The sequence below is a fragment of the Sapajus apella genome, unplaced genomic scaffold (assembly GCF_009761245.1).
Source record: "Sapajus apella isolate SASKATOON/1434 unplaced genomic scaffold, GSC_monkey_1.0 scaffold16, whole genome shotgun sequence".
NCBI classification, from domain to species: domain Eukaryota; kingdom Metazoa; phylum Chordata; class Mammalia; order Primates; family Cebidae; genus Sapajus; species Sapajus apella.
Window position 1 is genome coordinate 12,290,305 of NW_022436956.1, and position 26,135 is coordinate 12,316,439.

At 43.8% G+C, this 26,135-nt stretch overlaps 1 protein-coding gene across 1 annotated transcript; it reads left to right on the forward strand.

Moving 5' to 3' along the window:
* The first annotated feature begins 15,204 nt into the window (after positions 1 to 15,204).
* BSX (brain specific homeobox) lies at positions 15,205 to 19,520 on the forward strand. Its single transcript, XM_032284896.1, has 3 exons — positions 15,205 to 15,625; positions 17,606 to 17,802; positions 19,117 to 19,520. Exons 1-3 carry the CDS (start codon positions 15,364 to 15,366, stop codon positions 19,354 to 19,356), a joined length of 699 nt encoding a protein of 232 aa, XP_032140787.1. The 5' UTR covers positions 15,205 to 15,363; the 3' UTR covers positions 19,357 to 19,520.
* Positions 19,521 to 26,135: the final 6,615 nt, after the last annotated feature.

Consider the following 26,135-nt stretch of genomic DNA (forward strand, 5'->3'; position numbering starts at 1 on the left):
TTCTAGACTGGGAGATAGAGTGAGACTTAGTCTCAAATAAATAAATAAATAAATTAAATGAATACAATAAAATTTTCCTATTGACATTTCCTCACTGAGGGAAACGGGGAATTGCCCCCATAGACTGTCGGACCCTTTGGATTTGTCTGACAGTTTCCATGCAGTGTAGTTTAGCTTGCTCTTCTATCTTTTTTCTTTTCCTTAACTTCAAGTTAGGTCTTAACCTGACTGGATTCAGATTAAACATTTTGGTACCAACACTTTACAAGTACTTCAGTTAGCACGACAGTAGGGGGCACAGATAATGTGTAGTTGTCTCACCATTTGCGATGCCAATGTGTATCACTGGGTTAAAATGGGGACAGCCTGGTCGCTCCATATAAAAGTTATAGTTCATTTTTTATAACAGCAAGTAATCTGTAGGGTGATCGTTTGGCACCAAGAAAAAATTCAGTTTCCCCCATTTCATGGCCCAAATCAAATGAGGGTCAGGGATCCTGCATTAGAGAGCTCTCTATCTGCAGCACCTAGTAGTGTAAGATGTATAGCAATATTCGGTAAATACTGGTTGAAGAGTGAATGAATAAATGAATGAATGCAAGTATTCAGTGACTAAATTTAAAAATCTAACATAATGAGAAACTATGCAAACCTACTCTTTTTTTTTTTTTTTTGAGACGGAGTCACTCTGTCACCTAGGCTGGAGTGCAGTGGTATAATCTTGGCTCACTGCAACCTCTGCCTCCCGGGTTCAAGTGATTCTCCTGCCTCAGCCTCCCAAGTAGCTGGGATTACAGGCGCCTGCCACCAAGCCCAGCTAATTTTTGTATTTCAGTAGAGACAGGGCTTCACCATATTGGCCATGCTGGTCTCAAACTCCAGACCTCAAGTGATCTGCCCACCTTGGCCTCCCCAAGTGCTGGGATTACAGGCATGAGCCACCACACGCAGCCTGCAAACCTACTTTCAATTGATACATTTGTGAAAGGGTCCAGCATGTTTAGAAATCAAGAGATGCTAACATTTCACTGGATATGGGGAGGCTTGGGTTTCCTAACTTCAGCTTTGTTCCTAATTTCCTGAGCGACTTTGGAAAAATCCCGTGCCTTTTCTCGAACCTACTTATACCTGGAGGAATAGAAAGAGAAAAAGTCTCCAAGACGCTACCAGCTTTGGCATTTCTAGGATTCTTTAAAAAAAAAAAACAAATAACTGTATAAACCAGATAGTTGAAGCCTGCAGATCTTCCACCCACTTGAACCTGAGTTTTTCCTGTGCACTGCAGCTTTTTGGTGTTTAATACGCTTAAAGATTGTCATAGCAACCACCCCCCCACAGCTTGTGATCTGATGACCAGTCATTCCAACTCCATTGCCGCCTAGGATTTCTGCCCCATTTGATATGGAATTGGAAAGGTGACCAGAGATTGATTAGCCTTCATGTCATTTTATAAATGATGGAAAACACTTGCTTCTTTCCGAAGCAAAGTAAAATCTTCTAGGCTGGATCATTTGAGTGACTATTTCACCTATACATTTATTTATTTATTCTCTCATTCACTCAGTTAGTCAATATTTATTGAGACTTTACCATGTGCCAGACGTTGCACTAGATGCCTGAGACCTTCCTGGTCCGCCTTACATAGAGTTTGCAGCCTAAAGAGGAAGACAGTTAAAGAGGTAGTTACAGTATGGTGAAAAAAGCATGATGATATCAGAAGTGTGTGGTAGCACAGAGGAATGGCACCTAGCCGACCTGGTGGCGTCAAGAAAGGCTTCCTGGAAGAAGTGATTATTTTTCCTTTTTAAAAGTGATGTTTTAGCTGAAAACTGTGTAAAAGTAAGCCGGTGTTGGAGTGAGAGGTAGCTAGAACAGTAAATATTCCTGGAAGAGGGGGAAGCATATACTAAATAAGACTCAAAGATAAGAGAGAATATGACATGTGAAAGAGTTTAGAGCACTGGAAAACTACTAAAGGCTTTTACAAATTATTGTCATAAAATGTACGTAACATACTACCAAAGGATTTTAAACTTGGATTGATATAATTAGATTTTCGTTTTTGAATGATCTCTCTGGCTAGTGAAGGAAGAATCGAAGGGAATGGCAAAAGAGAAACAAAGAGACTGATGGCACTTAAGATCATGCCATTATCATGAGGTTTAAAAGCATTAAAGCAGAGACCATGTTGTATTTACATCTTCTCAGCTAATACTGCTGTGGCTGACATCCACAGAAAGTGACTAATGAATATTTGTTGAATTAATGAATGAATGGTTGGTTGTTGACTGAATTGTTGAATAGACTTACATCTGGAAACCCCAATAATTTACTTTCTGGATTTTCCAGTGACTTTCCTCTAATTCCTAATGCATACAGACTCAAATAAAATTTCCTAAAACTATCATTCATGGCCACAGCTCTGCTCAAGAAAAAAACCTTCATTGGCCTCTACCCCCACTTTATTGTCCTCAATATTAAGAACAGTCTTCTATTTTTCAAAATACTCATTAATAAGATCCTGAGCACACTTCCAAATACTTTTCAAAGTATCCACTCTACTTAATCCAATCTCAGTATCCTACAAACACAACATGTTCTATCCCACCTCTGAGCGCTTGTGCATGCTATTCTTAGCTGGAACCGTTTTATCAACTTCCATTTCACCTGCCCAAATTCCAGCAATCCCTGATGGTCCAGCTGTAGTCCCATATCCTGCATGAAGACATGACTCGCTCATTATACTTGATAGATAACATGAATAAAAATATATTAAAATTAAAGCAATAATAGTAGTTTACAGAAATTATTAGTCAAAATGCAGGTCTGTAGGAAGAGCCCAGTCTCTGGAACTGTGCAAGCCTGGATTTGAATACCTTTTCTGCCACTTGCCAGCTATGTAGCCCTGTAAGTCTCCTCTCTGAGCTTTAGTTTCCTGAAATGCAAAACTGAACTAACTACGGTTACTTTGCAGTGTGGATTAAGGAGAACATAATTAAAGCACCTAATACAATGCCCATTATGAGTAAGTGCTAGAAGCTATTATTCTTTTTTTTTTCTTTTTGAGATGGAGTTTTGCTCTTGTCACCCAGACTGGAGTGCAATGGCATGATCTTGGCTCACTGTAACCTCTACCTCCTGGGTTCAAGCGATTCTCCTCCTTCAGCCTCCCAAGTAGCTGGGATTACAAGCGTATGCCACCATGCCTGGCTAATTTTTGTATTTTTATTAGAGACGGGGTTTCACAACATCGGCCAGGCTGCTCTTGAACTCCTGTCCTCAAGTGATCTGCCCGCCTTGGCCTTCCAAAGTGCTAGGATTACAGGCATGAGCCACCGAGCCCAGCTGAAGCTATTATTCTTAATAATAATTAACATTCTCATCTTGTTGGACAGTTTTTACAGCTTTTTTGCATATTTTCACCACAAAATAGTCCCCACAATAGGCCTCTGAGGTAGATGACATTCCCATCTTGCAGATAATAACTAAGGCTCACAAGTGTTAAGTGATCTAGAAAAACAAGAGTGTTCTTAAATCATTTGCATGAGAATTACCTGGGACTCTAATATGCCACAGATAGGAGTATACATTTACATTACCTCTATAGAGAACAGCTTGGCAAAGTCTATCAAAATTACAAATTTGATTCAGCAATTAATCTTCAAAGAATTCCTACAGATATACTTGTCCATTTCCAAAATAAATTATGTGTATGATGATTTATTACAGCATTGTCTGTAATAGCAAAAGATTAGAAACATTCTAAATATCTTCTTATTGTCAAATGGGAAATAGTTAATAGATCATGATTCATCCATTTTTTTACAAGTTGTTAAGAAAAAAAAAATGTGCAAAAGACTAGGCAGTATGTTATCCTTTATGGAAAAAGAGGTAGAAAGAATGTGCATATGCATGAGGAATATACACTCACACACATACAGCTGCCTCCCTCATGATCTGCTTAAAATATACTTATAATATCTCCAGAAAGATGCCAAGAAAATGATAACAATGGTTGTCTCCAGAAGGTGAATTGGGTGCTGGAAGAGGGGGAAAGGGGAAGATATATCACTTCGTAACTTTTTATAACTTTTGACTTTTGAATTATTTGAATCTATTACCCATAGAAACAATAATACACACTCTAATTGGGAAAACAGAACATGGCTATAAAAAGAGAAAACATATCAATACAGTATTTAGCCTACACCAAAAACCCAATGAGTTGTCCATTTGCTAATACTATGGTGATGAAGTACTGTGGGCAGGAGTCATTTTCCAAGGAAGAAGGGAATAAAGTGGACCTAGATTTGGATGGAAGTTATCTACGTAGAAGGAAAGGTGATAGGGAAGTTCTTTGCAGGAAGAAGACATATGAAAGCAACTAGTAAAAATTGAGCTTTGAAAGGTTAATACTCCAGAATACAAAATGGAAGTCATATTTTAGCTCAGTTTTGAAGAGCTTTTCCTACATTTGCCAGCCCATTGTTTTTTGTTTTTTGTTTTTTTTTTTTTTTTTGAGACGGAGTTTCACTCTTGTTACCCAGGCTGGAGTGCAATGGCGCAATCTCGGCTCACCGCAACCTCCGCGTCCTGGGTTCAGGCAATTCCCCTGCCTCAGCCTCCTGAGTAGCTGGGATTACAGGCATGTGCCACCATGCCCAGCTAATTTTTTGTATTTTTAGTAGAGACGGGGTTATCACCATGTTGACCAGGATGGTCTTGATCTCTTGACCTCGTGATCCACCCGCCTCGGCCTCCCAAAGTACTGGGATTACAGGCGTGAGCCACCGTGCCCGGTCAGCCCATTGTTTCTCCTTTACTCCATAAAACCACGTAGTAGTAAAAAAAAATAGCAACATAGGGTACTGCCACACTATCCCGAGGAGCTGCTCACTTTCAAACCAACAGAGAAAGATCTGGCAACCAACACTAAATTATTCTTTTACCTGAGACTGTCAAATACTACTGCAGTCAATCCCAGATATATTTACTTGTCAATTTTGAGAGAGTTCAATATTGTGTATTGGAAAATATTAAAACAGTAGATAAAATTAAACCATTGACCTAAATGTGGAAGCAAAATATACACTTGTGAGAAAAAAAACTCCAAGTGCATACTCACTTTTTTACAAAAGTACATGTTTAATGAATGTTTGCAGATATGAGTACATAAAGCATAGAGCTCTTGGATTCACTATTTTCCACTATCATTCATTTCTTATCTGAATTACAAAGACAACTGAGTCTGTATCACTTTAGTGATGAATTATTTTACTGATTGAGTTAAATGCACAGAGAAGCCCTTGTTTGTTTATTTCTTTGTTTTGCATTTCTGGCTGCGTGGATTTAGGGTTGTGTGTGTATGTATTCACAGGTAATGTAAGCCTTCTACTTTTCCTGTGTTTACTTGTTCCCTGTACTTCTCCTCCTTATCTCTCCAAACCACTTCCTGGAGAGCTTAGTGCATGGTTGACACTCAATAAATGGTCTTTGCCTGATTAGTTTCCTGTCTCCCACACACCCAGAAGAAAACAGACTTGGCACTGATCTTCAAGTATTTTCTAACCTAATGTTTTCTACCTCTGGCTGAGGAAAAGTAGAAACACAAAAATTGCAGTCATCCAATAGGAAGATGTGTTTCTTTTTTTGTTTGTTTGTTTGTTTTGAGATGGAGTTTCACTAGTCACCAGGCTAGAGTGCAATGACACAATCTCGGCTCACTGCAGACTCCGCCTCCCAGGTTCAAGAAATTCTCCTGCCTTACCCGAGTAGCTGGGATTGCAGGTGCCCACCACCATGACTGGCTAATTTTTTTTTTTTTTTTTGAGACAGAGTCTCACTTCGTCACCTAAGCTGGAGTGCAGTGGTGTGATCTCAGCTCACTGCAACCTCCACTTCCAGGGCTCAGGAGATTCTACTGCCTCAGCCTCCCGAGTAGCTGGGACTACAGGCATGCATCACCATGCCTGGCTAATTTTTCTGTATTTTTAGTAGAGGAAGGGGTTTTATCGTGTTGGCAAGGCTGGTCTTGAACTCATGACCTCAGGTGATCCGTTCACCTCGGCCTCCCAAAGTGCTGGGAATACAAGTGTAAACCACTATGCCTGGCTTTTGTGTATTTTTAGTAGAGATGGGGTTTTGCCATGTTGGCCAGGTTGGTCTTGAACTTTCAGCCTCGGCTTCCCAAAGTGCTGGGATTACAGGTGCGAGTCACCTCGCCCGGCCTAGGAAGGTGTTTAAAGTCATCTTTAAGCTATCTTCTAGACCCGAGTAGAGATTCCGCACTCCTAGCCAGGAAACACTCCTTATTGCTTATCACCTCCTTCTTAGTACTTTTTTTCTTTCCATGACTCTTTCAAGAATTATATATAGCAACATTATGTTAGATTAATTAATCATTCATGTCCATGGTAGCTCTAGAGTTTCAGTATTGATCATTTGGCTTGTTTTTATTGGTCAGTCAGGCCACCATCACCACCACCGCTACAACCACCATCACGGCCAAAACCATCACCACCACCACCATCACCACCACCAACATCACCATCACCATCATTACCATCACTACCATCAACACTACCACCAGTACTACCACCATCACAGCCAAAACCATCACCACCACCACCACCATCACCACCGCCAACATCACCATCACCATACCATCACTACCATCACCACCACCACCACTACTACCAGCATCACCACTATCAGCACCAGCAGCAGCAGCAACAGCAGCAGCGCTACTTATTGAGCATTGGCTGTGTGCCAGGTGCTGCGCAAAATGCTTTACATACGTTACCTCAATTACTTCTCAAAACTATCCTACAAGACAAGAAATGTTATTATATTCATTTTACAAATGAGGACAACAGGGCTTAGAAAGGTTAACATTTTCAAAGTCAGATAGCTAGTATATCATGGTGATGGAGACAGATCTCTAACTTAGCTCCGACTCCAGACTTGGTTCTATTCACCACTGGTAATATATACTGCCCTCATCACATTGATGTAAAATGGTAAGGATAGGTAGATGATAGATAGATAGATAGATAGATGATAGATAGATAGACACGTGTGTGTATCTGTGTGAGTAGAAAGGATATCTTGAGGTTTTGACTTTGGTATGTACATGTATGTACACACACACACACACACACATATATACGCACACACACCACACGCACACCTATTCCAAATATATGTACACACACACACACACATTCCAAAGTGAAACTTAAAAACAACCTTTCTGGTATTTAGGTTCTAGTTAGTGCGAGTCATGATATGAGTTTACAAAACCATCCAATGAGAAGAAGAAGAATTGGGGAAACTGGCCTCTTGAATCAAAGGTTGTAGTTTCAAGTTGCTTTCAAGAGGAGAAATAAGGCCGGGCGCGGTGGCTCACGCCTGTAATCCCAGCACTTTGGGAGGCCGAGGCGGGTGGATCACGAGGTCAAGAGATCGAGACCATCCTGGTCAACATGGTGAAACCCCGTCTCTACTAAAAATACAAAAAATCAGCTGGGCATGGTGGCACATGCCTGTAGTCCCGGCTACTCGGGAGGCTGAGGCAGGAGAATTGCCTGAACCCAGGAGGCGGAGGTTGCAGTGAGCCGATATCGCGCCATTGCACTCCAGCCTGGGTAACAAGAGCGAAACTCCGTCTCAAAAAAAAAAAAAAAAAAAAAAGAGGAGAAATAACCAAACTCGATTCTTGCTTTATTTGTTTATTTTTAAAAAATGATGTGTGGAATGAACAAAATATGAACTCTGAGGTCAGATGAACCTGAGTTCAAATCCTGGCATACCAACTGTGTAATCTCGAGCTCACGACTCTACCTAAGTGACTCCCCTACTTCGTTATCTGTAAAAATAGAAAAGTGATGATACTCAAATAAGAAGGCAGAGCAAAATATTTGATGTATAATGTAAATGCAAGAACTCTACCTCATTTAAAAAGCCTCGTCATAATAGTGAAAGTCATTCTTTTTTCTTTTTTTTTTTTTCTTCTTTTTTTTTTGAGACAGAGTCTCGCTCTGTCACCCAGGCTGGAGTGCCGTGGTGCGATCTCGGCTCACTGCGCCCTCTGCTTCTCTGTTTCAAGGGATTCTCCTGTCTTAGCCTCCTGAGTAATTGGGATTACAGGCAAGCACCACCACATCCGGCTAATTTTTGTATTTTTAGTGGAGACAGGATTTCACCATGTTGATCAGGATGGTCTCAAATTCCTCACTTCAGGATCCGCCTGCCTCAGCATCCCAAAGTGCTGGGATTACAGGCATGAGCCACTGTGCCTGGCAGCATTCTTTAAAGATTTTTCTTTAGGTAGGCTCACTCCTGTAATCCCAGCACTTTGGGAGGCTGAGGTGGGTGGATCACCTGAGGTCAGGAGTTCGAGACCAGCCTGGCCAACATAGAGAAACCCCATCTCTACTAAAAATACAAAAATTAGTTGGTGTGGTGGCACATGCCTGTAGTCCCAGCTACTCAGGAGGCTGAGACATGAGAACAGCTTGAACCTGGGAGGCAGAGGTTGCAGTGAGCTGACATCACGCCACTACACTCCCGCCTGGGCAACAGAGACAGACTTGGTCTCAAAAAAAAAAAAAAAAAAAAAAAAGTAAACAACAGTTGCATAATCTTTACTGAGAAATAAAAGTTTGATGTCCCTCATGGGCAAATGTCAAACAGAACTATGTACAATTTGGGCTCAGTAACTTATGGAGAAAAGCTAAAGTCATAATTTAAAAATTTAGTGAATTTGATTTGGACGTTTTTATACTGAAGCAAAATCATTCTTTTTCCCATCGTGTTTCAATGTTTAAAAATTTAATATTATTTATTTACAAATAAATATTACATTTACATGACTTGTACTTGAAAGGGTATACAGGGGAAAAAAATTTCCTTCTCATCAAGTGCCCAATGCTTTAGACTCTAGAGATAACTAATGTTGTGAGTTTCTTATGTTTCCTTCCAGTGGTATGCATACACAATCAAATGTGTGTTATTTTCTCCCACTTCAGAAATATTACCTTTCTGTATTTTGCTTTTTTTGCTTAATATCTCTGAAATCTCCTCTTTTGAGTGTGTATAATTTAGCTGTGATGTGCAAAGTATATATGTTGCATAAATTTCAATGTGCATTTGTAATTTTCATAGACATTATCAAATTGTTCCCCATAGAGGTTGTGCAAATTTATATTCTTTGCATCAATATGTGAGAGTTATTCTTTCTCCACAGATTTACAGAGTGGGTAATTAGATTTTTTGGTTTTTTAATTCTATAGATGAAAGATGTTCTCACAGTGAAGTTAAATTTGTGTTAGTTTTATTATCTGCATCTTTTCAAATATTAAAGAGTCACTTATAGTTTCTTTTTTGTGAACTGTTTCTTCTTATCCTTTGCCCATTTAAAATCATGTTCTTCAGTTTTTACCTGGTTGATTTGTAGAAACTTTTTATATATATCAAATTACCCTTGTGTTTGTAATGCACTGCAAATACTTTTTCCCAGTTTATTCTCTTATTTATTTTGGTTGAAATAATTTTTGCCATACAGAATTTTAAAAAATTAATAATGTTAATTTTATCAATGTTTTCTTTTATTCTAAGCTTTTATTTTATACATGGAATGCTCTTTCCTATTTTAATTTGCTTAAAATTATTTTTTCAATATTTTTTCCTTCTGTTTCTTTCTTTTTTTTTCTTTTTTGAGACAGAGTCTCACTCTGTCACCAGGCTGGAGTGCAATGGAGCCATCTCTGCTCACTGCAACCTCTGACTCCCTGGTTCCAGCGATTCTCCTGCCTCAGCTTCCTGAGTAGTGGGATTACAGGGACACACCACCATCCTCAGCTGATTTTTGTATTTTTAATAGAGATCAGGTTTCACTATGTTGGCCTATCCCGAGACCTGGTGGTCCACCTGCCTCAGCCTCCCAAAGTGTTGGGATTACAGGCGTGAGCCACTGCGCCTGGCCTCTGTTTCCTTTTAAGGTTTTTTATCAGTTGATCATTGTAAGACAAATACATTATGATCCCTTTAGAGTGACAAGATTTGTACCTTCCATTTTTTTGTTCATAACTTGATTGCATTATCAATGTGAGTTAGAAGATAAAAATCAATTGGCTTCATGAAAAATATCTTCCAACAAAACAGCAAAATATACCTAATATTTAGCTCTACACACAAAGCTCTTTTGAGAAATATTTAGAAGCTCATCTCCGTACCTCATGATACAGTTTGAAAGGGTCTTATAATCTCTAACACCAGATACTCTCAACATATGATGGTAATAGCTCTCATGTCCTTTTATTTTCAAAACTATGCATATTAATTTGGTTTAATTGTTTGAAGTTTGTTGTGTCTAACTTTATTTTAAATCTGTTCATAGAATTTGAATGGTATAGAATAGAAGAAAAGAATATTCAAAAAGCATGTTTGTTACCTTACTGGATTTTCTTCCCAGTAATATATTTGGCTATTCTTTTGAGATCCAATGGAGAAACTGGTGGAATACTAGGAAAAGACTGATGAAAGAGCATTCTTATTTCACCACATATCTTTTTGAGGATTAAAAAAAAACATAGATTTTCTCATACTTCAAAGAACTTCTTTTCTCTTTATCACTTCATGAAACGTGTTTTGAATTGAGCTATCAGAGGCAGAATAGAGAACTTCAAGAGAAATAAAATGAGTTTTTGACCCTATAGACTGACACAACCTAAAGGAGCAAATTGGATGGATTTAGTCCTCCTTACATTAAGAACACTGTGATTTGAATACCACATCCTTAAGCATGTTGTTCTCTTGTGGGTTCACACCCTCATTTCCACTGCAAACACATTATTTTTGAAGATGCATTTGTCAGCAGCAGCCAGCAAGTCCCTTTCTTTTTGTAGACATGTCATCCACTTTGGTAGTGCTTAAAATAAAGTACTCAGATAGAAGGTAAGTTGCAACACACAACAAGCAATATAATACAAAATGTTATGAGTAAAGTGTGTTACTCAGATACTTCTAAAATACATTTCTCCCTTTATTTTGAAGGCCACGGTATAGGCAACTTGGCTAATGGAACCAGTCTCTTCCTTTGATCATCAATAGAGTTATCTTTTTGGGAAACTAAGTCCCAGCTCAGATAACCGTTTTAGCTGAGGCTGACATGAAAGAGAGAGGGACTGTTTAATTATTAGCTCTCTGAAAAGCATGCTTTTTTCTTTCTTTAATAATTCTTCAGCTGAAACTACAAACAGGAGTACTTTTGGGGAGGTGGTTTCATTTGATCTTTATTTCTTTACTCTGGGCACTGTGCAGGATCTGGGCTTTATGTGTCCGCTTTGCAGAGAGATACAGGCTGCTGGCCTGGGTGACAGATTCTAGTCAAGTAAGAACCAAAAGTAAGTATAATTTAGGTGCATTTACTGAATCTCCTAAGACTTAGGGAGAGCTTGGGAAGATGTGTGGCAAGGAGCCTGGCATATAGTAGGTGCTCAATGAATACTTAGAATAATCTAATATAATGAATGGATGAAGGGCAAGCCTGGAGAGTGTCCTAGGCTAGTTTCAGCAACGATTTCCATTTTCCGTGTGTATCTATGGACATTTGAGAGGGTAGCGGGGACTACGGCAACTGACTAAAAGTGCTGTGCAACAGAGCAGCCACCAGCCATGTGTGGCTGTTAAGCACCTGAAATATGACGAATCTGAGATGTGTGGAAAGTGTAAAATACACACTGGATTTAGAAGATTTAGTATGAAAAAGGAATGCAAAAATGTCATTGATAATATTTATATTGATTGCATGTTAAATCATATTTTTGATATGCTGGGGTTCAGTGAAACACGTTACTATTTCACCTGTTTTCTCCTACTTTTTAAATGTGGCTTCCTGCTTTTTAAAAAATATGACTAGTAGAAAATTTAAAATTACCAGTGTGGCTTGCATTATATTTTTATTGGACAGCACTGGTGTAGACTTTATAGATAAACCAGGCAATGTAACATCTCTGCTTTTAAAAGAGAAAATTGTTTCTCTGTCCCTGTCTCCTGCCCCAGACAACCTTTACAAGCTGTCTAAAAATGTCTAAAAATTTACTCCCTCCCTGGGCAGCCCTGGGGCCTGCTGCTGGTGGGTGGGGTGGGAGTTAGCGTTTCAGGAGGCAGGAAGGTGATGCCGCTGGCTTTGGTGCGCGTTTCCTGCCACAAGAAGATACCAGATTGAATACGAACACTGACTCTCAGAGGGGCCTCCCTAACCTCGCCGCGGAAGTAAGGCGAGCTTGCCACCGCCTCCAGCCAAAGTTTCTGCAACCCCGGCAATCCCCCGCGTGTTTCTGCTCAGGAGGCCCACACCGCAGAGAAACTTTCCAGCTTCCTGGGCCTCGCTATCTCCCGGAGGATTTGGGACACAGCTTTAAGGGACTGCGGGGCCCAGACAGGATCAGAAACCTTTGGAGGACCAGACGCGCCCGCACAGCCCGCCCCTGCGCTCTGGCACCAGAACCCGCAGCCCGCCTGCGGCGAGTCCCTGCGGCTCTTCTTTTGGGCACCCCCGGAGAAGGCGGAGAAGGCGGCGGCCCTGAGAAATCCCCTTCACTTCGCAGGCCCTATTCCCCCTCCCCCAGCACCCAGGGCCTCCTCCTGTCCTGGCCGCCCGTGGTGTTCCCTCAGCCTCGGAGCTTTGTTTCCCAGTGCCGCTGAAAGGGAAAGGAAAAGAAAACGCCTTCGGTCCTGAAGGTCCTGCCCCTTCCTGAAGCGAATCTGTTTCCTCCCTCCGTCTCTCCTTTCTTAGATTCCTCCTGGGGCCCCGGCAGAGGCGGGGCGGCTGGGCCCCGAGTCCCTCTCCCGCAGCAGCACCGGCTTCGGGCTGGCTGGTCACCCCGGGAGCGGGGTTAGAAAAGGGGGCGCCAGGAGCCGCCCCGCCCCTCATCGTCCCCGGCTTCTCCGCCTGAGAGCAGTTCCTGGGGAGATTACCTTAGCTTTGGGGGAAAGCAGGATGCTGAGTCCAAGGCTTACGAAACAAGGGGAGGATAAGGACGGATTAGGCGGTCTACACAGCCTCCCCACCCCGTTCCCTCCCCAGTCCCGCAAACACTCTTGAGAGGTGTGTAAGTTCTGAGGGAGGGTTTGTAGTGCCTTGGCTCAAAGGTAACGGTCACTGGAAGACGTTTTTACTGCCCCTGCTCTCAAAAGGACATTCAATAATCACTTCTGCTTCTGCGGCAGAAGGTGGCCCCCTCCCTAGAATGAAGCTAAAATCCCGACCCCAAGGCTGGGGGCAAATCTGCGCTCTGTGTGGGGCTGGAGTGTAGGAAGCGCGCAGGCACAGGCCACACTCTGGCTGTACACTCGTTCAGCCCTCGACAGCCACTTGGCCTGTAGGGTGGGGAGACAAAACGGCTTGATTTCCACTCTCCCGATGCGGTAAGCTCACAATGGAAGCGGGGGTGGACGTGGACGTCTGTATGTGGACCACAGCCTCGGCGCCTCCTCACCGGTCTACTCCGTCTCTCTCCAGCCCTGAGGAGGATGGGCCAGAGTTTAGTGGTAGGGAAGGACTCTGAAAAGTCTATTGTCTTCCTCTCCACAGCCACCTGCTTTCAGGTCTTCAGTTCTTTTTCTTTCTGTTTAATAGAGATGGGGCCTCACTATATTGCCCAGGGTGGTTTCGAACTCCTGGATGCAAGCAATCCTCCCGCCTTGGCCTCTCAAAGTACTAAGACTACAGACATTCTAGGACTACAGACATGAGCCACCAAATCGGGTCTCTTCAGTTTTTACTACTATTATAATTTTTTTTTTTAATCACATTTTGGACTTCAGGTCAAAGCATTCTGATTTCATTTAGATACCTACTTGCCAAGATCTTATTTTAAAGTCTTGCCAACATCCCTTCCTCCTTTCTCTCAATCTCTTCATCCGTAGGAAATAGAATGCTCCCACTTCCTGGTGCACTGTAGTTTGGGGCCTAATTGATTTTGGTAATTAATTTGTTCTACCTGCTAGATCAGATGAAATCCTACCCATGCGCCCCAGGATTAGCACTTGGCTTTCTAACACCTCCTCTAATTATCTAATAGCATGGGTTGTGAGGACTCAGTCTCTATTAAAACACTTTTACTATTAGCAGTAGTGATTGGAATTGTGATGATGACTAGATTTCAATAAATTAGAGCTTAAAAAATGGGGAGATGGGAGGGAAGTGGCTTCTTTTAATTTCCCTGAGTTTAACATCAATAATTAGAGCAATTTTCGGAGATGCGAGCTGAAATTACCCCTGCTGTGTTGTAGATGATCACCCTAATTTTAGCAAATTGACTCCAAGGAAATGAATGTAACAGATTAGAAAAAGACAGACAGAAAAAAAGCAAAAGATGGAAGGGATGGAAATGAAAGGAAAGAGGCTGGGAAAAGGAATGGGAAACAAAAACCTAGTACAATTATTTTGGGGGGCTAGGGATGAAAAAAGTAACAGCAGAAATAACAAGCTGTGTGAGTGAAATGACAACAAAGTAAAGAAAATTTGAGGGGACATGGAGGATGGCACTAAGAGATGGCTCTGGACATATTTACACAGACCAAATAACTTGACAAATGTAGACATAACCCTCCTCCTGCCCACTGCCTATAACTGAGGCAAAGACGGTTTTGATGACCATCATTTTCTTTCTTTACTTTAATAATCCAGTAATCCCTCAGCCATAAACTTAAGTAGAACCTAGCAATTTGAAGTATCAGATGTTCTTTCTCCTCACTTCCTCCCTTCTCCTTTTGCCACCAAAATTATGGAAACTCTTAACACCCAGGCCGAAATACCTAAATAAGTGATTTATCCCTATTGCTTTGGGGCCTTTTTAGTGCCTTCTCTGTAAAGAGGAGTTTACCGGACCACAGATACTTTTTCCTTTTAGCTTTCTTTTTAAAAAAACGACTGGGAACAAAGCAGCCCCTGCAGTGACGGGGCAGAAATTGAGGTCGAGAAACCTGGTAAGAACAAGAGCCCTATGGGCTCTGTTGTTCCCAGGCTTGGCCGGTGGTATTCAGCACCGCGGACAGCTCCCCGCCCCGCCCCGAGCCCCCCGCACCCGCCCCTCTGCCTCTGGCAGCCTCGCCATTGGCTCTCCCGGCTCCCGGCTCCCCTCTCCAAGCTGCCAATTTTCCAATCCAGAGACCCAACCTACCCAGGAGCTTGTCTTCTTACCTCTCCAGCGCCCGGGGTGGCCAAGGCCCGGGAGAGAGCAGCGAAGATTCAAGCCTTTAAGGGTGGTTGCCGACTTTCGAGCAGGCTTGCAGCGACGCTGCCTGCGTCCTCCACTTCGTCCCGGCCCTTGCCCTGTGGCAGGTGCTCTGCTCAAGATGAATCTCAACTTCACCTCTCCTCTACACCCGGCGTCTTCTCAGAGGCCCACATCCTTCTTCATCGAGGACATCCTGCTGCACAAGCCCAAGCCGCTGAGGGAGGTGGCCCCAGACCATTTCGCCAGCTCTCTGGCCTCTCGGGTGCCTCTGCTAGACTATGGCTACCCCCTCATGCCCACACCCACCCTCTTGGCTCCTCACGCCCATCACCCTCTGCATAAGGGAGACCACCACCACCCTTATTTCCTCACCACCTCGGGTAAGTAACAGGCCTCAAGGTATGGGCAGTGAGAGAGCAGCCCTTCTAGCACAGACCCTAAGCCTGTGACGGAGCCATGGAAAGGCCAGACTGGCTCTGCCTAGCTTGGTGGCTTTCTTCTCTAAGTGACAGTGGAAGGCTGGGGATATGGCTGACGGCCTGTGAAGCTCCCTAGAGGCATGCCAGCCCACGAGGTTGATTCGTGATCCCGCCACACTGTTTATAGCGGAGGATGTGTGCCTGGTCAAAAGGCAGCCTTTTGGGCTTGACAGTACTCTTGGTGGGCAGTGCTCAGTCTCCCTGCTCGTGATCTTCCTGGCCACTTTGGTCTATCTCTCAATCCTGATTCTCTGCCTTTCCCCTCTCAGAGGGAGACCCTTGACCATCCCATCCTATGGACACAACTTTTCCTGCACAGAAGCTTGAAGAACTCTGGCCAGGCCAGCTCTCTTTTTCAGACACTGAGCATTTGCAGATACTGCTGGGAATGAAGGTTTGGGATTCTCTGAGAACGAAAGGTTTGGGCTAGCCTGGATTAGAAAGGGTGAGGGGAAAAAAAAAGCGGGTAGAGAAATACAGCTCTTTAACCCTCCTCACCCTCAATATCTAGCATTTAACTCACAATCTTAGTCTGGGATGCCCTCCTCTGCCCCAGCTGCCAGCGTCGCTGGAGCCGGGTGCCAAAGTATTTTGATTTCTCTGGCCTGGCAAAAAGCAGGGACTATCAAAGTCTGTTTGGGACAGGAGGATGTGGGGGAAACACACCCAGATTTTTTTCTGTCTCCCTCGGAAAGGCCACATCCATGGTTTTTTCTCTGGCGTTTTCAATCCAGCCAGAATAGAATAATTCGTTGAATCCAGATTCATGCCTTCGAGGTGGAAGCAACCATGGTCGGTGCCGGGGCTGGGGGTAAGACAGGAGGCAGTTTGTGGGCGCTGGAATCCAGAACAAAGCCAAAAGTGTTTGTAAGGTGGTAAAACCCAGACTCTGTGCACTGGCTTCACTACCCGCTGGTGACAGTCTATTCTCGGCTGCACCGGTGGTCCACCAATACCGCAGTGGCCAAAGCCCGCGGTACCAGCATTACTTGTTGTTATGTTTGTTTATTTTCCCTGGGATTGGCCAATGTTGCTTGTGGCAGCTTCTGTCTGCTTGGTGCGTCTCAGACAGAGTCAAACCTTCAAAGGTCAGGAAAGACAAGTTCCCCGGACCCGGCCAGGGAAAAGCGCCTCAACTCTTCTGCTTCGCTGGGCTTGGAGTCAGAGGGAAAGAATGAGAAAAAGAATGAGGACCAGATTAGATAGTGAGGTACCCAGCCCGGCGCCCCGAAACAGACAAGGAGACGTGAGAGGTGGGAAATGTTACTCTATTCCCGTCTGGGGCTTCTCTGGATAAGGCAGTTTTGCTCGGCTCCCTTTGGCTACAGGGATATGCGGGTGGCTTGGGAAACAGAAAGGTGTTTTTCACTGAGGTTTGGAGGCAAGATTATTCCACGCATCTACTGGCCCCAGAACAGCACTGAATGTCATCAGGCGTCTGGGAGGATACGGTGGGGGCTGGGGACAGGAGTGCTCCTGGGCCATTTGACATTTGCAAAAAAACTTCGCCAGGCGCAACTGAAGACTCCGAGCCTACGGAAGTCTCTCCAAGAAGACATTTTTAAACGGCCTCCGGATCTATCTTCCGATTTTCTTTTCTGTTTTATTTACTGTTTGTTGTTTGTATTTCTAGATGGCCTTCCAGATAAAGATCTCCAAGCGCTATTCTTGCGGCTTTCTTTCTTTCTTTCTTTTTCTTTTTTGCCCCCTCTGCCCTGGATTTCTGAGAGAAAGGCTTGAGGGGCTTTGGGGCGAGCAAGAGACTGGTGGAGGTGAGCGGCGGAGGGAGGCACTGGGGACTAGAGGAGGGGTGGGGAGCCGAGCGGAAGTTGCTTTCCGGCGATCCCGGCTCTGCCCACTTGGTTGCTCTTCTTTTTGCAGGGATGCCCGTCCCAGCGCTGTTCCCGCACCCCCAGCACGCGGAGCTGCCGGGGAAGCACTGCCGCCGCCGCAAAGCCCGCACGGTTTTCTCTGACTCGCAGCTCTCGGGCTTGGAGAAGAGGTTCGAGATCCAGCGCTACCTGTCCACGCCAGAGCGAGTGGAGCTGGCCACGGCCCTCAGCCTGTCCGAGACGCAGGTGCGCGGGAGGAGAGGGAGGCCCTGATCTCTGCTTCGTTCCTCTCTCCCTTCAACTTTTAATACCTTCGAGACATTGTGGAGTTCCAGGAGGAATAGATCCCGCTGCCGCTTACTCTAGGCCTTTCCCAAGAGCCTTCTTAAAAGTACTGTTACCCGATCGGGTGCGGTGGCTCATGCCTGTAATCTTAGCACTTTGGGAGGCCGAGGCGGGCGGATCACGAGGTCAGGAGTTCAAGACCAGCCTGGCCAATATGGTGAAACCCCGTCTCTACTAAAAATACAAAAATTAGCCGGGCTTGGTGATGGGCGCCCGTAGTCCCAGCTACTCGGGAGGCTGAGGCAGGAGAATCGCTTGAACCGGGGAGGTGGAGGTTGCAGTGAGCCGAGATCGCTTCACTGCACCCCAGCCTGGGTGACAGAGTGAGACTCCGTCTCAAAACAACAACAACAAGAAAAAACTCAAAACCTCACATCATACTTACCCGAGCAAAATTTCTCGAGAGGGACTCTGGAGAGGAAGGAAACACTCCTCAGGTGACTCTGATCATCACCTCCGAGTTAAGAACTCTCATTCCTATGCCTTCCTGACTCCTCTCGGCCAGGCATGGAACCCCGGGTCAGAGGTAAATGGTAAGAGTTTAGGCGAGTTCTTGTCCTGAGAGAGACCCACACAAGGAAATTTTTCCCCCTTCTTAATTCAATCTCTTTCACACTGGCCAATGTTCACATGCACCCCCGCTCCAACCCCAACACACACACTACGGTTTAATCTCCCTCCCTGTTACCCTGTCCCGACTAGACGAACGGTTTTATCTTCCTGCAACCTCAAAACTCCGTCATCTCCTCCCCATCTCTCATAGTCTCTACCCGGAACGCGTCTTGCTGTGAAATCATTAGCTCTGCCAAGCCCGGGTCTGGTCTGATTTTCTCTCTGATGAGAACTAGGAGATTCAATTCTCATCTTCCCGTGCAGGAGTCTTGCTGATCAGGTGGTTAGATGTCTCAAATCAGAGGAACAACAGCTGAGCGTAAAAAGACTTGCCCACGCAGCACTTACTACTAGTAGTTCTAATTAATAACAACATGCATAACTGCTAACCACCCATGTTAATCCTCATCATTATTTTTGGACAGTCACTCCTAAAAGCTTTACACTGATTCTCATTCGGCCTAAGGCGATAACTTACGAGCAGTTGAGGCTATCACTGCTCTTGGATACTTCATCGATAGACTGCGACCCATTTTCCTAAATCCCAGCAATCGCTTAGTTTGGAGGAATAACGTGATTTTATTTTTATCTCTCCGAAATCAGGTGAAAACGTGGTTCCAGAACCGGCGGATGAAGCATAAAAAGCAACTGCGGAAAAGCCAAGACGAACCCAAAGCAACAGACGGGCCAGAAAGTCCCGAGGGTAGTTCCCGTGGCTCAGAGGTCGCCGCCACCGAGGCTCGGCTGAGCCTGCCCGCCGGCCCCTTCGTGCTGACCGAGCCGGAGGACGAGGTGGACATTGGAGACGAGGGGGAGCTGGGCTCAGGGCCGCACGTGCTCTGAGCCGCCAGGCTGGAGAGGGTAGTGGGCAGGGGAGGAGACTGCTGGGCAGAGCGCGGTTTCCTCCTGGACCGGAAGACTCAAACTCTAGTCTCTCGGCGAGCCTCGGAGATCCGTTTCTGGAAGACGGACAAAACCCATCTGTCCACCAGGCCCGTGCGGAGCCAGCACGGCCCGCGGCCGGGCATCCCGCCTTCCCTCTGGTCCTCCCGTCACAGCCGTGCTCATTTTCTTGCGTCCGTCCGTAGTCCTTGGCGTCGGGGACCAGCCCAGTACCGCGTCCCAGGCTGGAAATTGGGCTCTCGGCTGTTTTCTGCGATTATATACCCCTTTCTCCCTCGTCTCTCAGCCACTTGCCCCCAGCTCTGTTCCTCTCCACACCAACTCCTTGCCCTTTCTTGGGCAGTCCGTTTGGCTGCAAAGGGACCAGGTCTCTGGGGCCTCCGTTCCGCCGGGATCCAGATAGAATCACAATCTGATCTCTAAAACGTCCAGTGTCAGGACAGACTATTGCGCTGCTCGTCACTAACCTCCCACTCGCCCCATCCCCCATCCGCCAAGCCCCATCTCTGACTCAAATACTAAGGCGCTCCCTCCTTCTCTGGGCGGCGATTCCAGCCTCTTTCGTCCCTGTTTTCCCCAGGAGCTCGCGGTTCTGCCTCCTGGCACCCTCTCTGAGCTTGTGGCCCCCAGACGCAGACGCCCCTTACGCCCTACCTCCCGCGTACTGCGCCGCGCCAGCGCGCGCGGGGAGGGTAACTTGGGCACAGAAAACCCCTGGAGTAATTTCTGCTTCCCGAACTTGTTGCGCTCCTGTCGGGCAACGTTTCCACGTTTCACGGGCTACTGATATTTTAAGAGTGAGTGTTTCTTGGGTTGTGTGTGGAAATACTCATTCTCAGTGCATTTTAGGAAATATGGCATTTTATCAAGATGAAGGCCAAAGGGGAATACGCTTAATAGCCTTACGATTAAGGTTAAAGTCTTTCCGGGCGTGCACCTGTTTGGGAACTAGATGGGGCGGGAGTCTGATTGGCTTTGCGCTTTACCCCTCTGCTTTTCCCCTGGGAGGTCTCTTGTTCTTTTTCTGGGTTTGCAGTCTCTTAGATAATGAAAGGCTTGCCGGGCAAAACTGGGAATGATCAGGCGTTTCGGGGAATGGTTTGTTACCGGGTTCTCCTACGGGTACGCCCTCTCCCCTCTGCCCTAGGCAGTTTCCTAGTCCCTGCAGAAATGAACTTGAGAATAACCTTTCATTAACAGATTCCCTCCTTCTCACTCCAATTTTTATGTTTCTAATCGTTTGAATAATAGTCTTGAGTTCTATCTACATGGAAAAGTGGTCTGGTATTTTGTGACCCTGAAATGCTGAAGGGACAGAGACGTATGTATTGATATTTGGAGTTTACAACTATACTACCGGATTGTGTGACAACCCTACACACTCAGTACACATATCAAATATAGCAGCTGAGCCAGAGGCACTCTTACCTTCCGATTCTTGTTGCTTCTTCTTGTGTCTTTAGGTAAGTGAGCCCAGGAAGGCTGGAAAAGAATGAGTAGGACTGGGTGGAATCCTGACCCTTGGGTTCTAAAGATTAATAATAATTATATAAACCACAGTGGGTGTGAGCATGGGCTAATCCCTTTTTTTTTTCCTTCCATATGGGGGTGAATCCTAAAGATCATTTTAGGTCTAAGTTCTATACTTCCATGAATGCAGCAGGAGGCCTTTTCATTTTTCTGCAATAGGCTTGTTGGGGAAACATTCCAGGTAAAGGTAAGTGTCAGTGACAGCTTATCCAAGTGCATCGCTTAGGAGGCAAAATTATTGCTTTTAAAACATAAGCATTGTATATAGCCTTATAGATTTTCCAAAGTGCTCTATAATCAATCAATGATCTTGTGAGTCACAGATGACACGGGTATTTTTCCCCTTCATAGATGAGGAAATTGAGGCTTAGCAAGATTTAAGGATTTACTCATGAAATCAGGACTAGGTAACAGCCAAGGAAGGGTAAAAAATGTCTCCTCTGACTCCTTGTTCACTTCTTTTCTCATGCAGTTTATTTATTTTTCTTGGTAACAATGCATTGATCGGCATTTTGTCTCCATCGCTTTATAAGAACACCTCTCTCATTTCTTTAGATTACACAAACTAAAGATTGTGGCTATTAAAAACAAATCTATGCTCAGATTTCTCTCTGCTTCCCTTGTTCAGATAATGACACTACTGTTTTAAGACAGAAGATTTTGGCAAATGCTTTGCAATAAGAACAAAGACTTGGTGGGGGAAAAAAAGTGATTTGTGACTGAGAATGCTCTTGGTAACTTGGAAGGGAAATTGTGTATCCCTTGTGTATAGGGATACTATTACACAAGATTATGGAGCCAAGGGACAAATCGAATTCTTCTAATCCCAGGAAGAACAACTACTAAACAGGAGTTTGAAAGAATCTAAAGTGAGTAGAAAAACTGTATTTGGGCAAAAGAGTGTGTGTGGGGTGTGTGTGTGTGTGTGTGTGTGTTTAAATTAGATGGTGAACCCAAACTCAAAAGTACCAGATATTTCTGTCTTCTGCTTTCACAACATCTTGTCAAGGGCTTGTTCTGAGTCTAACAGAAGTGGATTAGGTGTATTTCATGATCTTTTTACTTAGAAAAGCAGGTAAATAGGAAAGCTGTTAGTATATGCACAGCTCTGCCTGATTGGAGGCAGGATGAGTCCTGGAGCTCAGGGACTAGTTAGGAAGACACTCATTCCTCCCTGCCCTGGTCCTCCCCTGTGTTGGTTTCTTGGTGGATTAGTTAGCAAGGGAAGAGGTGAGCACTGTGGCGCCAGCCACACCAACTATGGCACAGTTTTCTCATCAAAAAAATTCCCTGAAATTGATGGCAAACAATCCAATAGTAAAGTTCTCCTAGTTTTATTTATTTTTATTTTTATACAGTGAGTTAGTGATAGTGGTAGAGGATAGACACAATTTAGTCTCAATTTAATGTAACATGGCAGCACTTTTTGGTTTTGGCTTTCAATACGGATCAAAGCTTCCGTAAGCTGAAAAAGTATTTTGTCTGAATAACCCAGGCTTTTGCCTCAACTCAGTTTCACTGGTGGTAAGCATCTGGTGAAACTATGTTTATTATGATATACTAAAGGAAGACATTCAGAGGTCTAATTTTGAAGAAGCAAAAACATCACAAAATACCCAAGGTGGGGAAGTCATTTTAGATCTAATCTCACATATCATAAATAATTTGTTCTGTACTTGTTGGAATGCACTGTTTATGACGGACTTTATTTCATAGATTCTCAGAGAGGGGTTCCTGATAATATTTCTGCTCACATGATGTGAAAACATAAGAAATAGACAACATAGCATGCAGCCCAGTTTTAACTGATGGTAGCACTAAGAAATGCCGAACTGGAGTCCATGACACTGCTTCGAAAGATAGAGGGCTGGCTTTCATCGATGTATTTGATAATTAGATAGAGAGAGACGTGAAGGCACAGTGCAAGCAGAATGCTTTCTGGTGCTAAGAGAATTGTGCATTAAACATATTTAGTTGAAGCAGTGACTCCCTGGTCTTCCTGGATTGGGTTCAATATATGTGAAGCATAACAAGTTAATTGACATATTTTATATATTTTTGGCATCATGTTTTAAAGAGAATATTGACAAGCTAAAACTCACCCAATACACAGGAACCTGGATAGTAAAGGGTGTGGAAAACGACAAATAAAGAAGTGTGAGCTTTTTAGCTTAGAGGAGCAAAGCTTTGGGGGAGAAGTGGGGAAGGAGCTTCAGCTATGGTAGTTGTATTTGAATGGTTATGGAGCTATTAAGCATGAAGAGGTATATCTATTCTACCATGCTAACAGGTGATAGAACCAGAATCAGTGGGTGGTTCCAGAAAAGCAGATTCTGGAACAACATTTGAGGACAGGTACTGTGCTGTACATCAATAGAACAGGACAAGCCCACAAAACACTGAGTATCTTTTCACTAGAAATTCCAAAGGCTGGAATACAAAACATAAGGGATTCTCTATTATGGATTTCTCCATTAGTGGGAGATTGGGCTAGATATCCTGTACGGTTCTTTCTGTTAAGATCCTAATCTTTTTTCTGGAAGTTATTAATTTTTTTTTAAGCTCAAGAAGATTTCAGTTTCTATGCTTTAATTTAAACACATATATCCACAGCAATTAGAAGTTTTAAGGGAAACAACAAAGAGAGAAAAAGGATATTTATTAAAGAATTTTCAACATCTCATTCAAGGAAGTCAGTGAGAACAAAGTGACATTCCACTAAGTCAAGGACAAAGATACAGTCAGGAAGAAATTGTCAGCGTTAAAAGAGACATTTGACAAAATCTAAGCCCTTCATTTTATAAATTGGAGAAATTAAGGCCCAGATATAGTGGGGAGTGCTTTGCTAATGTCACATAAACAGTGGCGAAATTAAGACTAGAAGCCAACGTTAATTATTATACCTTACAATTATTCATGCTGTAATAAAAGTGATTGTGGGGTTATTGTCATTGTAGCCTGCGGAGAAGATTTTCGTAGCAATTTTATATATAAATTTTTAACACTGTAGCTAGAAATTATCTAGTAAACTCTTAGATCAACTTTTGGAAAACCTTCTGATTAAGAGCCATCTGAAAGTTGAATGAGCTTTCCTGAAGGAACTAAATCCCTTGGCCCTATTTTATTTAAGCTCTATTTAGAAAATATTCCTATAACCAATAGGATGAGCTAGATGATCTCTTAGCTATCTTAAATTTCTACATTTCCCTACTATAAAAATTTTGACCAGATCTCTTTTAGTTAGAGATGAGGCAACTGACAGAGACATTGACTTGTCTGAAGTCATACAGCCTGTTAGTCAGGCAAGTTACGGAATTAATGCATCTAATGATCAGAGATAATTCCAATCATATTTAGGAGTGAGATGAAAATTCAGTATGGTTCTTGTGTTTTCTTTCTTATTGTATTTTCTGGTTGTAACTCCCCTCCCAACGACACAGTTCTTTTCTGTTTTATTTATACCTGTTCTCTGAGAATTCCCAGTGTGTACCCTGATAATCTTTCCTCCATGATTTCATTTAAAAGAATTCCACGAGCCTTCTCTTATTACTCTCGTTATAGTGTCAGGTAACCACATCAGATTTAGCATGATGGATGGCTTGGCTTAGAGGGTAAGTTCTTTTTTTTTTTTTTTGGGACACAGTCTCACTTGGTCGCCCAGGCTAGAGGGCAGTGATGCAATCTTGGCTCACTGCAACCTCTGCCTCCTGGGTTCTGATGATTCTCAAGCCACAGTTCCTGAGTAGCTGGGATTAGAGATGTGTGACACCATGCCCAGCTTATTTTATTTTTTTGAGACAGAGTCTCACTCTGTTGCCCAGGCTAAAGTGCAGTGGTGCAATCTTGGCTCACTACAACCTCTGCTTCCCAGGTTCAAGCAATTCTCATGCCTCAGCCTCCCAAGTAGCTGGGATCACAGGCACACAACACTATGCCTGGCTTGTGTGTATGTGTGTGTGTGTGTGTGTGTGTGTGTGTGTGTGTGTGTGTGTGTGTATTTTATATTTTTAGTAGAGACTGGGTTTCACCACTTCTGGCTAATTTTTGTATTTTTAGTAGAGACAGAGTTTCACCATGTTGGCCACATTGCTCTCGAACTCCTGACCTCAGGTAATCCACCTGCCTGGGCCTCCCAAAGTGTTGGGATTACAGGTGTGAGCCACCATGCCTGGCCCTAATTTTTGTATTTTTGATAGAGACGGAGTTTCACCATGTTGGCCAGGCTGGTCTCTAATTGTTGGCCTCAAGTGATCCAACTGCCTCTGCCTCACAAAGTGCTGTGATTACAGGCATGAGCCACTGTGCCCTGCTGATGCTTAAATTCTTATTTTACTTTTATCAATTATAACATTATTTCTCTAATTTGGCATCTGAAAAAATGAGGTGAATGCCCTATGAATCAGTTTAGAATGGTGAGGGGAAGAGATAAGAACTATGAAAGTACCTACTGTGAGATCTTGGATGAAAAGAGCTAGAGGAAGACAGTGAATTACAATATAGATCTGAACATGATACCAGTGACAAACGTGATTTGTTCCAAACATCCTAGGACTACAACTGTTAACAACATGGCTTATTAAAAGGTATTAGTCTTGGGCCTCATCACATCATTACAAAGGAATTTTGTCTCTTTCAATATTTTTTTTTTTTTTTTTTTTTTTGAGACGGAGTTTCACTCTTGTTACCCAGGCTGGAGTGCAATGGCGCGATCTCGGCTCACTGCAACCTCCGCCTCCCGGGTTCAGGCAATTCTCCTGCCCCAGCCTTCTGAGTCGCTGGGATTACAGGCACACGCCACCATGCCCAGCTAATTTTTTGTATTTTTAGTAGAGGCAGGGTTTCACCATGTTGACCAGGATGGTCTCGATCTCTTGACCTCGTGATCCACCCGCCTCGGCCTCCCACAATGCTGGGATTACAGGCTTGAGCCACCGCGCCCGGCCTCAATATATTTTATTTTTTAAGATAACTTCATCTTATTTTCTCTTTGTCTGTCATTGTTCTACCTCTTGGGCTAAGAGAGGATGTGTAAGCCCTGAATGAAATAGGATTCAGAGCCTTCACTGAGGATGTTTCCTTTAGAAGGGTCCTTTTCTCTCCCTTTACCTATTGAACCCTCATCCAGCCCCGGGGTTTCTGTTACCCTATTTGGTGACAGACATAATGCTCTATGGGGAGGGAAATTAGAA

What these genes read in the sequence shown, in the direction of transcription:
- BSX (XM_032284896.1), top strand. Translation starts at nt 15,364, where the DNA reads ATGAATCTCAACTTCACCTCTCCTCTACACCCGGCGTCTTCTCAGAGG. An exon ending in TTATTTCCTCACCACCTCGG is followed by an intron (nt 15,626 to 17,605) that starts GTAAGTAACAGG and finishes TTCTTTTTGCAG; the next exon opens with GGATGCCCGTCCCAGCGCTG. An exon ending in TCAGCCTGTCCGAGACGCAG is followed by an intron (nt 17,803 to 19,116) that starts GTGCGCGGGAGG and finishes CTCCGAAATCAG; the next exon opens with GTGAAAACGTGGTTCCAGAA.